At 33.6% G+C, this 13,064-nt stretch overlaps 1 protein-coding gene across 1 annotated transcript in view; it reads left to right on the plus strand.

The window, feature by feature from the left end:
• The first annotated feature begins 9,396 nt into the window (after positions 1-9,396).
• LOC111626905 (papilin-like) overlaps positions 9,397-13,064 on the plus strand; it is a 12,500-nt gene continuing 8,832 nt past the window's right edge. Inside the window, exons 1-3 of the mRNA XM_023370433.1 lie at positions 9,397-9,582; positions 9,659-9,832; positions 9,897-9,947. Of these exons, the coding sequence (XP_023226201.1) occupies positions 9,450-9,582; positions 9,659-9,832; positions 9,897-9,947 (358 nt within the window). The 5' untranslated portion in view covers positions 9,397-9,449. The remainder of the gene's footprint in view (positions 9,583-9,658; positions 9,833-9,896; positions 9,948-13,064) is intronic.

Here is a 13,064-nt window from a genome sequence, read left to right on the forward strand (position 1 = left end):
TAATTAATAAAGTAATAATTTTAAAGTCATTTTATAAGGTTTTTATCCTTATAAATGTTTGTGATATTAACTAAACTATGGTAGGTTCTTCTGTCTGCTTCTCGCTTTGTTAATATATATAAATGAATTTGAGAAGGCAAAAACTGGGCCTATAATATGTCCGCATTATCTGGATAGGGTTATATTTCTTAATTTAAATATAATAAAATAATATTAATTTCATAATTGTCTTTAAATTAGAATTTATTTCGCTTACCAATCTTTCAGTTACTTTAAATTGATACTACAGCTCTTGCACTGCATACAAACTTTAATTTAGGACATTTATAAGCAGAAGGATATTTAGGGCCTCATATAAGCCTGTATATAAATAAAAGGCTCTAAATAGCTTTATATATAAGACTTTAACAGGCTGAAATATAGGAATAAACCCGAATAAACTCTATATACACATGAAAATGACTGAGGATTGTTAATTAGGCCGGCATTATGTACGATCGATACTAATTTCAACGTTATATCGAAGAATTTTGTATAGAATCTCCCTATATAACGTTACGAAGAATTGAAGTAAATTAATACACTTACATAATATTAAATTACATTTTAAATAATTATCGACAGTAAATGAAACAGTTGGACACATTACACCGAAGATAATTATAACTATTTACCGTTTTCAGATTGTAAATTTAATGAAATATGGCAAAATATTGATTTAATTTCAAAACAGTAATTCGATCTAACTCGGGTCTTAGAATAAGGCAAGTTTCGCATTTCTAATTAGAGTTTCTTCTTATTAAATTTGCTCTACAGTTGATAAATATGAGATTTGATATAGTACAGAAGTTGCTTGAGAATTTTTCTTCTACTTAACACAATTTCACACACAGCAATTACTACTTTAATGATGCTTACTGCTGTAGTATCCAGATAGAGAAGAGGAGGATGAAGTGGAAAAAATATCTTAAAAACTCCATTCAAGAAAGCATAAAGCCTTTAATTTGTAGTTAAAAGGAGTTAAAGAGTATACAGAATCAATTTTCTACGTAGGCCTTAATGAGCTTCTTCTATTAAGGCCTATAGAAGAAGGCATTTACGTGTCTTTAAATTATAAAGCCTCAAAGGCAAATTTTTTATGTGGGCCATAATGAACAAAGCCTAAATGTAGACTTTTTCTAATATTAAGGCGTATGTATGAGAGGATGTGGAGAGAAAAGATTTTAAAAAGGTAGAATTTTTAACTTTAGTGTAAAGTATGAAGACCTTTAAAGCATACAAAGAGCATTCTATTAAGGCTTTATAGAACATACAAAACTTTGTATGTAGGTCTTAATGAACATGGTCTAAATATAGGCTTCTTCCACTTATATGAGAAGATGTAGTAAATAAAATACCTTAAAAATATCATCTCAGAAATCACTTAAATTATGGTTTAAAGCCTTTAAGTATATACAGAATCAGGCCTTAATGGAAAATGCTTTTCTATTATGATATATAGGGGGTGATTAATACGATAGGTGTTAAATATATGCACAATTTTGACTCTATTGACAACAAGAAACAAAACTTTCATGTCATTGTGCAGATTCTAAAGCTTTTAACGTAACACAAAAGTAATTCAAGGATTTAAAGCGATTTATGTGACGAAAGTGTTGGCCTTTAGAATGTGTAACTTATTCTAGAATAGAGGACGATCCAAACAGGAATTTGGTCATTGTGTAGAGTTATAGAACTGTTCTAGAAACAGATGTACAGAATGAGTCAAAGTTTCTCACAAAGTGTACGCCGGGTGCTTCGTTGAAGTCCTAACCAAACAGTAGCATACAGAACTTATCTACAGATCAAAATACCCGCTGAATTAATGAAAGAATCATCCTATAAACCCATAGAAGTCCATTAAGGGATAAAAGAATATGTTTTAAAATTATTTGCTTTTAATAGCTTATCATTATAGGGGGGTAGCAACTACCGCAAAACACGAAAATGAACCGAGGGGCACGACAAAATCAGATCCTGTTACTGAAAGACCAACAGCTAGAAAACTTCAAGAGCGGGTCAGTAAATCAATGCCACACAAAACGACCATGAACCTGACCTCAAACGGTCTTCAACTACATCGGGCGTGATTCTGTGTAATTGAAAGCGAAATTACTTGGCTTTTCCCAGGTGTTGCTCCCTAGATCTCAAGATAAAAGTGTTCGATGTTCCCCGACTCAACTATCTTTCTTTCTTTTGCACTTGTGAAAATTACTTCGACTGATAAAAAAGAAGTTTTTTCAACTTCGTCCCCCCCACACACACACACAAGAAGAAGAAGAAGAAAAAATTCCAAGTAGGTATTTCTCCTTTTGTTCCTTGAAGGTTAATGATTGTTATATTAATCTTCTACTTGCCAAATGGTAACGAGCTCAACTTCTTCATCAGTTTGGTTCTTCGTTTAAGTTGCAAGACAATGAGTAATGGTTTTCTATGGCAGGATACTATCGTTCTATAATATTCTTCCATCTTTGCTACCTCCCTACACTTGTAAATATCGAGTAATTCGATCTTTAGGCTAATTTTTCTACTGCTAAAATTCTCATTTTTGATGAAGATATCGAGAAAACTACGATGTTCATCAAAGAATGCCTGGAGTTATCAAGAGATCAACAATCTTTGGCTAGATCCCTGCATCTTGCAATGAATATTGATTAAAACTCTTAAAGATTTTGATAATTAGAGACGATCTCGAAACTATTCACGACTTATTATCTTGAAATGTGTTGATAAATTGCATCAATGTTGGATAACTTTGTTGAGTGCGGATCAATGTTGGATTTCTAAGCGAATTTGATTAGAATTTAACATGGACTTCATTCATTTATCTGTAAGAATCCCGATCGGATCCAGTTTGCAGCATCTTTTCAGAGGAAAATCCACTGTAAGTCTAGTTAATAATCTCCGATATTGAATTCATTATTTATAAAATTATCGAGAAATGTCTAAAGATAGTAACACGATCTAATTAACTAAATAAATTTAATTAAATTCCATTCAATGGCTGTTTAAAACGAAACAAATTCCATAAATCTATAAATTATATGCAACTTATAGAACGGAATTTAATTATATTCTATCTAAAGGGAATTAGTAATTCTAGATCAATTAAATTCAATACCTATTAACATAAATACAAATATCTTACATGAATATGTGATAAAATGACATTTTTACTATTAGTTTATGTAAATTAATCTGTGATTATTCTTGAACTTCTCGACTTAAATGCAAAATTTTAGACACAGATCTCTGTCTTTAGCATTTCTAGAAGCTTAGAAATTCATTATTTAGAGGTTAAGAATAGAAATATGTATGAGTTTTGAGGCTGAAATAGAGCAAAAGTAAATCGACGCCCCCGTTTAAGTGCTTACAACACTTGAAATATTTAGAAAAAGGTGGAAATTTTATAAAGGTCTACGATGCCGAAACGTTGTAGAGAGGTGGTTTTCGTCCCACCTCCCGCGATATACCACCAATCAAACGTGGAAGAGTCGGACATCAACCGCCCTCCGACTAATTAACTATGGGGAAAAAGAAAAAAAATGGCAATTTGGGCGAATAAATAGCAAAGTAGCATCGTGTTGCACGGACACTGGGAATAGTGTTACCCACTTCAATCTGCTGAAATCATCCCCAACAACCGGAGACGTGTTCGTGAACGAAGGGAGGGTCGATTTGACAAGGACAAATAGAGAAAAGTAGGTACGAAATCTAAGCGAACACACAAAACATAATAGAGCTGTATATATCCGCAGTCACCCGACCACAACGATATAGTTAAGAAGAGGAGGGGTGATACGCTACATCACGAATGACAATGGGCGAATCGACTCGGTTTCTGTCGACCAACAAGCACGTGAACACGACAGGGGTTTCTAACAAACGCCTTTCCATTGTCCGGCCACTGGGAGTGAGCATTACTCAAGCGTTTTCGCTCAATACCCTCCACTGGGGGAAAGCCACTCTTCATTGTTGTGCCACCGCAGTCCGTGCTGCTTCCTGCCTGTCTGTTAACTGTATTGTGTGTCCATGTTAGGCTTATTTTATGCCCTTGTTAACCTTAGTTCCACTTCTTCTTTCACTGTGATGGACTTTTGCCTTCCTCTTTCCTCTCCCCTGCCTTACAATACTTCAGTGTTGTTGCTTTTGTATTGACTTCTACCCTTGTTTGTTATGTGTCGGTAGCGACGTTTCGTTGCCACTTCTAACACATTATATGTTATTATCGGGTTAAATTTTTTAAATATATATATATACGTATAGAAATTAACCGTCCTGTTTGTCTATTCGCCAAAGTTTTATATCGATATCGTTCTACCTTCGTATATAATTTTGATCCTGTTTTGTAACTATAATATTTCTTTTAATACATTCCAAAATAAGGTTTTTGTAAGGATTTAAACCCTCAAAAATCCTTCTATAAGGACAAGAAAGCAAAAATTTAGCTAATCACTTATAGCTCGCGTACTACACTTTGCAAACTCTACCCTATGCTGCAGGCTTAATGGTCGATAATATAAAGTGGCCTAGGCGTAGTAACACAAATGTAATACAAATAAATCGTAATTAATTATTAAAAATTACCTTAAATATTTAAAATTTTGGGGTTTTTTTTGTAAAAATCGCTTCATTCTTCGATACGGAAAAATTTTAAATTATTTTTTGAGAAAATCAACGTGTTTAATTCACTCCAATGTATTAAATAATTAAAATCTTAACATTTTAAAACAACTTAAACACTAAAGGCCTTAAGCTTCAGCCTTTAATTAGGTAAAATTTTAAAATATTTAAACCATTATTTTCGAATTTCGTAGGGCCTCAAAAAAAGCGATAATCATACATTTAAATTCCATTAAAAATATATTAAATAGAGCATTAGAGGGCCCGCAATCGGGACGTATTCATTCGGCAGATCCTTCGTAAGGCCTCTAGATGTATCGAGACCAATAAAGGGCCTCCAAATATCACAAGTCATAAACAATTTAGTAACGTTATGTTAATACAGTAATAAATATAAGTAACATTCTTTACAAGACTCGAAACGATCGAGCGTAACTATTTTGCATTATGTTACCATTTAAGCAATCGATATCTCTATAAATAACCTTAAAGTTGCATATTTTTATGCATAGTTACCAAAGAAATCAATCATTTCTACCAATTTATTCCCTCTTAAAACACTTAATACGGTGTGACATCATACAGAAACAATTCCTATGACAATTTGTTTTACAAACGTAACAGAAGCATAATTAAAAAATGGCGTAAAAACCGAGGCATAATTAAGGGGAGAGAAAAAAAATAATGACGTAATAGAAGCATAATTCAAATAAAATAATTAAATTTGGGCGCCATCTAATGTTAAAATAGGTTAACGAATATATATATATATATTTATTTATTTTATTATTTTAAAAACTGAAAAATGAGTTTAATTAAAGAAAATATACGTTATTCAAATGAGCATGTTAAGTGGCAAGTTGCAATCTTTAAAAGTTAGATAAGTTGCAGTTATATTTTGTACGTGAAGTACGTGAGTTTAGAAGAATGATTCGTCTGGTTAAAGGTTAAAATGTGGGGGGATTGGAGTCCACACGAGAGACTCTAACACTCATTACCTACACCTAAGTTTTCTAGCAATTTAACTCTGATTTTTACGTGAAAAATAACAATTTTTTACATTAATTCCGTGTATAAAACACATTAAACTGTGTTTTTTTTTCTTTAGTAAAATGAAAAATTTGGGAGGGGGTGAAATGCAATTAAAGTTAAAAAGCCACACTTAAAAATTTGATGCGAAATTTTATTAAATTCTGAGAGATTTTTTTTTTCGATTTTAAATAAATAAATATATATTTTAAGTGACGATTTCGCTGATTTTTAACGTAAAATAGAGAAACTATTCATTTTTCGCTACTAGATGGCGGCACGTGTAAATGATGAGACGTGGGTGGCAAAATTAGGTGTCGATTCCTTCGACCCCCGATATAGCGCCAGAAGGTGTTTTTTTGGTGATGCTTACGAGTTCGAGGGGGTAAATATTCCCATTCTACTTCTTAATAGAAGGTGATTAGAACGATAGAAGATACGAGGACGAACGAGAGAAGAGATAATGAAAGGTGACACAATATTAGAATTTCAAGCACCTAACACACGAAAGTTGATTGGTTAGCCACCGGGGTAAAAGGTTCCCCGCGGGGACTCAGTTAACTCAAAAGAGGGATAACAGCGTTGGGTTCCTTGCAAAAGCATTCATCTTGTTCTCACTTGTCATAGATTGGTGTCCGAGGTGGTGAGGAGATATCTTTTAAGGTTATTGAGTTTGTCCCTCGATTCTACGTGAGGTTCTTACGGGTGATAGATACTAATTCCACCCAATTTACTTAAACGAGAATCAAAATTTACCAATTTTTTAAATCTCTAAGCTTCGATCGGGATTATCCGGATGTGCGTAACGATCATCGGATACGTCTATATTCTGAATAACCCCGGGCAAAGAATTGTTGTTAAGTGATAATTCAATTAAATCTAAATTGTGATTCGGGTTGTTAAAAGTGTAAAGGACTTGCCCTCCTATCTAAAAAAAGAGCTTCATCAATATTTATAACCTCACAGATTATGCTAAACATGTTCTCCCCCTCGTCACTCAATGTTTAACTGAAACCGGGTCCATCCTGTCTATTATATATTATATTGGTCTATAAATGAACCTTTTAGTTTTGATTTTATCAATTAAATGTCAGAAAGTAATAATGCTGTATGAGAGGTGTTCAAAAAGTATTGGATTTTTGGTCGGCAAAAATGCATTAATTTTGAAGAAAAAGCTTCAAATTTTATTTTCCTTTGTCTCGCCTTTCTGTGAAATATAACACTGATGAGTCATTGTTTACACAGCTGGGTGACCTTGAACACAACTGGAGTTGGATTTCCCGGGACATCTTCATATATGCCACGGGNCTTCTTAATACTTCACACTAATCGTATCGAGTGACGTTATAATCGCAAAGTGTAGCAGTGAAGCCCATAAAAATAAAGTGCTCCTAGTTATATATGGTCCCACTCGAATTAATTTTTAAACAATTATCGTTTATCGCACTAAAATATTTTTCGAATTTTCATATTTTATCTTTAAAATAAGCGAATTTAAAAATTTTACATTTTTTTTTCTGTTGAAAAATTTATTCGAAAATTTAGGGATTTTTTTAAACGTTTTTTCAGTAGAAATTCCCTAAAATAAGCATAAAAATCCCCGAAAACGACATTTAATTCTTAGCAGTTAATAATTGATTAATTTACAACAATGGGAGATTTTAAATGTCATTTCAACAGCTGTTTGAGAAACCAATCAATTTTATTTTTATAAACAGAAAATCGGAAATGAAAGGATCAATTTTTATCATTTAAAAAATATTTTTTTAAAAAATAAAAATGAAAAGCTCATCGAAAGTTATAAAACAAAGAAATTAAAACCCTAAAATAATAGCCTAAATGTTCGCAATATAATCTAGAAGCGTTTTTTTATTACTTTTTTTTAGGGGTAGAAAATTAATTATTTGCAGCGACAAACTCGCGCCAACTTCTCACACAGATCGCGATCCTAATGGAAATTCTTAAAGCTACTAGAAAGAATTTTAAGTAGTAGAAAGAACGGATGAAGAATTTAACATCACTTCTGCATCGATGCATATAAAAAAGCTTTCTTAATCCGAACGCTAACGAAGTCTGAATCGCTGCAAAAGTCTCCTTGGCAGAGTTGCAGATTCTAATGGAGCGAACGACTTTCCATTTAGATGTAGGTAGGATGTTGGTTACAGTCTGTCGACACAATGGTAACAGGACACCGCACCCTATTATACCGGAAATTGAAGGCAAGTCCCCGGTCCTCGTCTCGAGTTACAGGGAATGTCCGCAACTTTTCCTTTCCAATAAAAACCAATCGTCGAACTGAAGGGAGAACGAGAGAAAGAGAGAGAGAGAGAGAGACAGGTAACTGCCATTTGCATACGAGTTCCACTTCCTACTGCACAGCGCCATTCTTTCCTTATTTTTTTCAATACTAGGTAGAACCTATATCCACGTCCAGACCTAATTCCATGTAAATTTAGCCCATGCTTGGCATTCCTCCGCTTCGTGAGCTTACAGAATAGGCAATTATGTTTTATTTCGAGAATTCTAAGAAAACGAAGGACTTCAAATAACGCGAGAGGTAATATAAGATGTAAGAGGACTTTGCTTTTTACATTTTCACTTCTATATTATCGGAAAGACGTAATGACTCATCGAGAACAATCGACATCGTTCGATCACGTGAACGTCCCTCAAGAAAACTCGTTATCGTCGAAGTTTACTCGAATTTGAACGGGATGAGATTGGTTATTACGAGGTCTCGTAAGTGTAATATCGATTAAAATCGCTAAAACAGAATTATATCTGTTCATCTGCCTCCTGATATTATGCAAATATCTTGGATCAGCCCTCGAAGATAACTTTTCGAACTCCCTCCAGAGTTTGAAGTTCGAGTTTGCCACATCAATTATGGCCAATGTTAAACTACGTGAGAAATTCTTTACAAATGTTTGGTTACGTGATCAATTTCACACCTTTAACAAATCACACGATGCATTTTTTAAAACCCACGGAAAATGCATGATATTCATCATACGTGGTGATAACTCGTGACGAATTTGCACAAGTGTCGAGCCACGTGCTGAATTTAACTCAAACTTCGAATTTCGTGACTAATTTTTCACCATTACTCCTCCTATTTTCTGGAAGAAAGTCAAATTTTCTTATTAAATATTGATTTCTAGAAGATCAGAATCGACATTAAAGACCTCGATATAATGATTTCGCGGACGAAGCGTGTCGAACGTGGAGAGGACATCGACGACAATTACGTTATAAACAGAATACCTAACGTCTTAAAAGGGTCGAAGTTGACGTGACTAAATACTAATCACCACATGTGGTATAAGTGGTGTTTAAACAGGAATTTTTTTTTCTTTTACTTGTTTAGCTATATTTAACAGTCACGGGCCATTGGCACAACTTGAATAATGATTTTTACCTGCGGTTCGGGTGAGGTCGACGTTCGAGAAAAAATCCGTGTAGGTTTGGAGTCGAGCATTAACAATCATCATCCCTTTAAAACTTAACACGACTCCCGTCACGTGTTCGAAAATTTGGCCGCTTCACAGATTTACGTTTTTGGGGGAGGGGGGACGAGAAGAAGAACAGATTAATCAAGTGAAGTGTAAAAGAATTTCGAGATTGAAGTGGGAAGTTTAGAGCTTAACTGTCAGTTTGATGGAAAAGTTTCCATTTTTTTTNCTTCTTAACCGTTATTTTTGATTACAGAAGTCGAGTTTGCTGAGGTTCCTGTTTGTGAACAGCCAGCAGAACCTGGTATGTGCCTCGCTTACATGCCTCGTTTCTACTACGATAAGACTGAAGGAAAATGCAAGAAGTTCATTTATGGAGGATGCGGAGGCAACGACAACAATTTCCGTACTCTAGAGGAATGCGAACAACAATGCGGAGGTAAAAATTCTCATTTTCTTATTCATAACTGAACTGAACCGATAGTTTTAACTCAAGATACTGACTTTCCTTACAGCCCAATACTACGAATCCACGTGCCAACAGAAACCCGAAACCGGGCCCTGCCGCGGATACTTCCCACGTTATTATTACGACGAAGAGAAAGGAGAATGCAAAAAATTCGTCTACGGTGGATGCAAAGGCAACGACAACAACTTCCAAACGGTAGAAGACTGCGAAACCACCTGCAGTAAGTGTCCTTTATCCGCTTCGTTTATTAAAATTCCATACTAAGGGCCGCCGTATTCCTACAGAAACCCAAGGGAGTCAACCCAGGAGAGTCTGTTTTCAGGAGAAAGTAGTTGGTCCTTGCAGAGCAGTTAAAATTTTTACACATAAAAATTAAATCTAAATTAACGAAATTTTCAATTTTTAAGAAGATTTAAAAAAAAAAAAAATTTATTTAAAAATTTTAACACTTAAAATTAAAGAAAAAATTTGTTTCAATAAACGTCACTAGATGGCGAAAGCACGCATTAGTGTATATGCGGCTAAATATCCAGATGGCATAAAGCGCTGATTGGTCAGCCGAATGACGTTAACCCACTGAAGTATAGATTATATTTTGTTGTCATCAGAACGAATCATGACGAAATAGATTATTTTTTTTTAGTTGTTTTTTTAGTATAAAGTGAAAATACAGCTAATTTTTTTTTGAACGTTTAACTTAATACTTGATTTTTATGCACCTCTGAACCAAATCATACACAATAAATCATTTTGATAGCGCGATTAGTGTTTTAAATTTACGTGCGCAGATAATAATTAACAGAAAATTTCAGATATTATTCATAAAAAGTTCGAGAAAGGACGAAATTTATAATTAACATAAGTCAGAATATTCTTTGAATTTGTCATACGCATTTAATATACAGTATTTAAGTTTTCGCAGGATTTGATTTGAAAAACAAACCTATGGATTAGAGAATCTGTAAAAAAAAATAACTTATTATTTAAAATGTTTTAACAATTATGCATTAAAAAGTATGAATTATGTTTAGGTGAAAATATATACGACCCTCCTATAAAACGGTTGATAATTCCGTTTTATATGAATTCCATGTTGTACGAGTCACTTAGATTTTACAAATACATGAGCTATTCACAGCTCAGCACACGTATTTGTAAAATCTAAGTGATTCGTACAACATGGAATTCATATAAAACGGAAAAATCAACAGTGTTATAGGGGGGGTCGACTGTATTAAATTGCTAACTAATCTGTATTTTTACTTAGCATATTCTGTTGTAATATATATATAAAACATTAAATACAAGTTTCTGTAAGGTTAAAAATACTGTATTGTCTAATAATGTTAAAAAAAACTTAATTTGCAATTTACATTTGTTGTTTTTGATTATTTTATTATTATAGTAAATGTATAAAAAAGCTTACAAAAATACAAAATAGATAAAAGTTACTTCTTGATGTCTCGGCATTAAAATCTTTGATATCAAGTAATTTTATGTTAAAATGATTGCAAAATTTTTAATTAATGTCAATACACACGAGAGCTAGTGAAATTATAAATAAGTGCCTTTTATCAAGTTTTAGATGAAATGTCCATAACTATTATATAATGTCTACCCGCTCTCACAACAACAACAATACGAAGTTTAGGCTAGTCGCTCAACATTACCGATTTTCGTAGGTTAACGTCATTCGGTTGACCAATCAGCGCGTTGTGCCATCTAGATATTTAGTCGCACGTATATAAACAGAGTATGGCCACTCTAACGTATGGATGCCATCTTGTGGCCAAAATGCTTAGCCTTTAAATGAGCAATGTTAAAAACAGAAATTAGATTCACAGCAGTATTTTTCTTTTGTAATTCTTGTGAAAATATATGAAATCTTACATTTAAAAATCTGTTCAATAAATGCCCTTTAATATCTGGAAATTGTTCTTGGGTCAATTCCTTAACCTGATTAAGAAATTGTTTCTTTACATTACTGGCATTTCTAGAAGAAAGTTTTTCTTCAGCGCATTTAAATAACTCCTCCACCCGTATGAACGTATTATATGTCAAAACTGCTGGATATGTCAATGCACCTTATTTAAATTTTCTCGCTTCTATCAGTTTATGTATACGCTGAGGCATAGTCTCTGTGCTTTTAATTTCAATTGATTGTAAGCAACTGTTACAGTGACTGTCTTTAATTTTTAATTGCCTTGTGGCATATCCCACAAGTAAATATAAGCAATCTTGCTCAAGTTTCGTAATGTCCACCACCTCTTCTCCTTTACAAAGAAATTCATCTTCGATGAAGCAACTTTCTGTATTTGGACAGTTCCGAGAGTTATCTAAAACTCTGCAAGGAATTTCCCATCATCCTCATCATAATTTGAAGATGAAGGAGCTTTTAGATACTGAGCAATAGTCAGCAATCGCGGGTTATACTCGAATTCGAGTGTAGATGGTGTAGGATTATCTTTTCTAATACACGAGAACAAATTTTCAAGGAAATCCTGACTACACCTGAATGTAAAATAATGGGAATTATGCTGTTGTAATAGTAAGTCTGTAGTTTCAACATTTCTACTTCAACCAACCTCATCAATCATGTATCGCAATGCAGTACTAGTCTTACAATTAAATAATTTCAAGGCAATATTAACTTTCATTTTCTGAAAATGATGTGTACTAAGATGCAGTAAAGTTAATTAAGGTGCTAACTTCAACTCACAATCACTTTGATAGTTAGCTAAATTAATAACATGATGCAGATCCACAACATTCGTTGGTAGATTATATTTATGAACAGTGTCAGCTGATAGAATAATATTTACATTATTTAACAGGGGAGCACGGAAATTTTTCAAAATATATGGCAGATCTGCTATGAAGTAGATAGATCTAAATGAATCGTAAGGATGAACAATCTTATTAATAGTCTCTGCATATTTGCCCACATTGATCCCAAAGGCCTTCCACATTGCTCTATTTGCACTAGCCATGTCGCATGTAATGCATATAATTTTCAGACCTATGTCTTCTGCTTCTTTGATAATGCTAAGAATAATATCATGCAATACAACTCCTTTGCATGAATTTCCACTGAAAAAATATGCAACAGTTTGTTTCCATCGACTAGTGATACCACCAAGTACAAAGACTAATGCTTGACTTGCATATCCCTCATGTTCTGGCAGTGTTACATCACCTAAAAATCTATCACCCTGTGGATCATACTGAACACCCTGAGCAATAGCCATTTCATCTAACGATAAGCAGCAGAATTTTTCAAGGCTATTCATTTTCTGTGACTTTATTTTTAAATATGAGAACACATTGTGAAGTATTCCACTCTCAAAATTAATGTTCTGTAGTCGTCTTCGTATTGTCCGTAAAGACGGAAGAGGCAAGCCTTGTTCAATTAACATTTCATAGCCTGATCTTCCACAAGCAAATTTTAACTG

The sequence above is a fragment of the Centruroides sculpturatus genome, unplaced genomic scaffold, assembly GCF_000671375.1.
Source record: "Centruroides sculpturatus isolate CEXI.00-Female unplaced genomic scaffold, Cexi_2.0 scaffold33, whole genome shotgun sequence".
NCBI lineage: Eukaryota > Metazoa > Arthropoda > Arachnida > Scorpiones > Buthidae > Centruroides > Centruroides sculpturatus.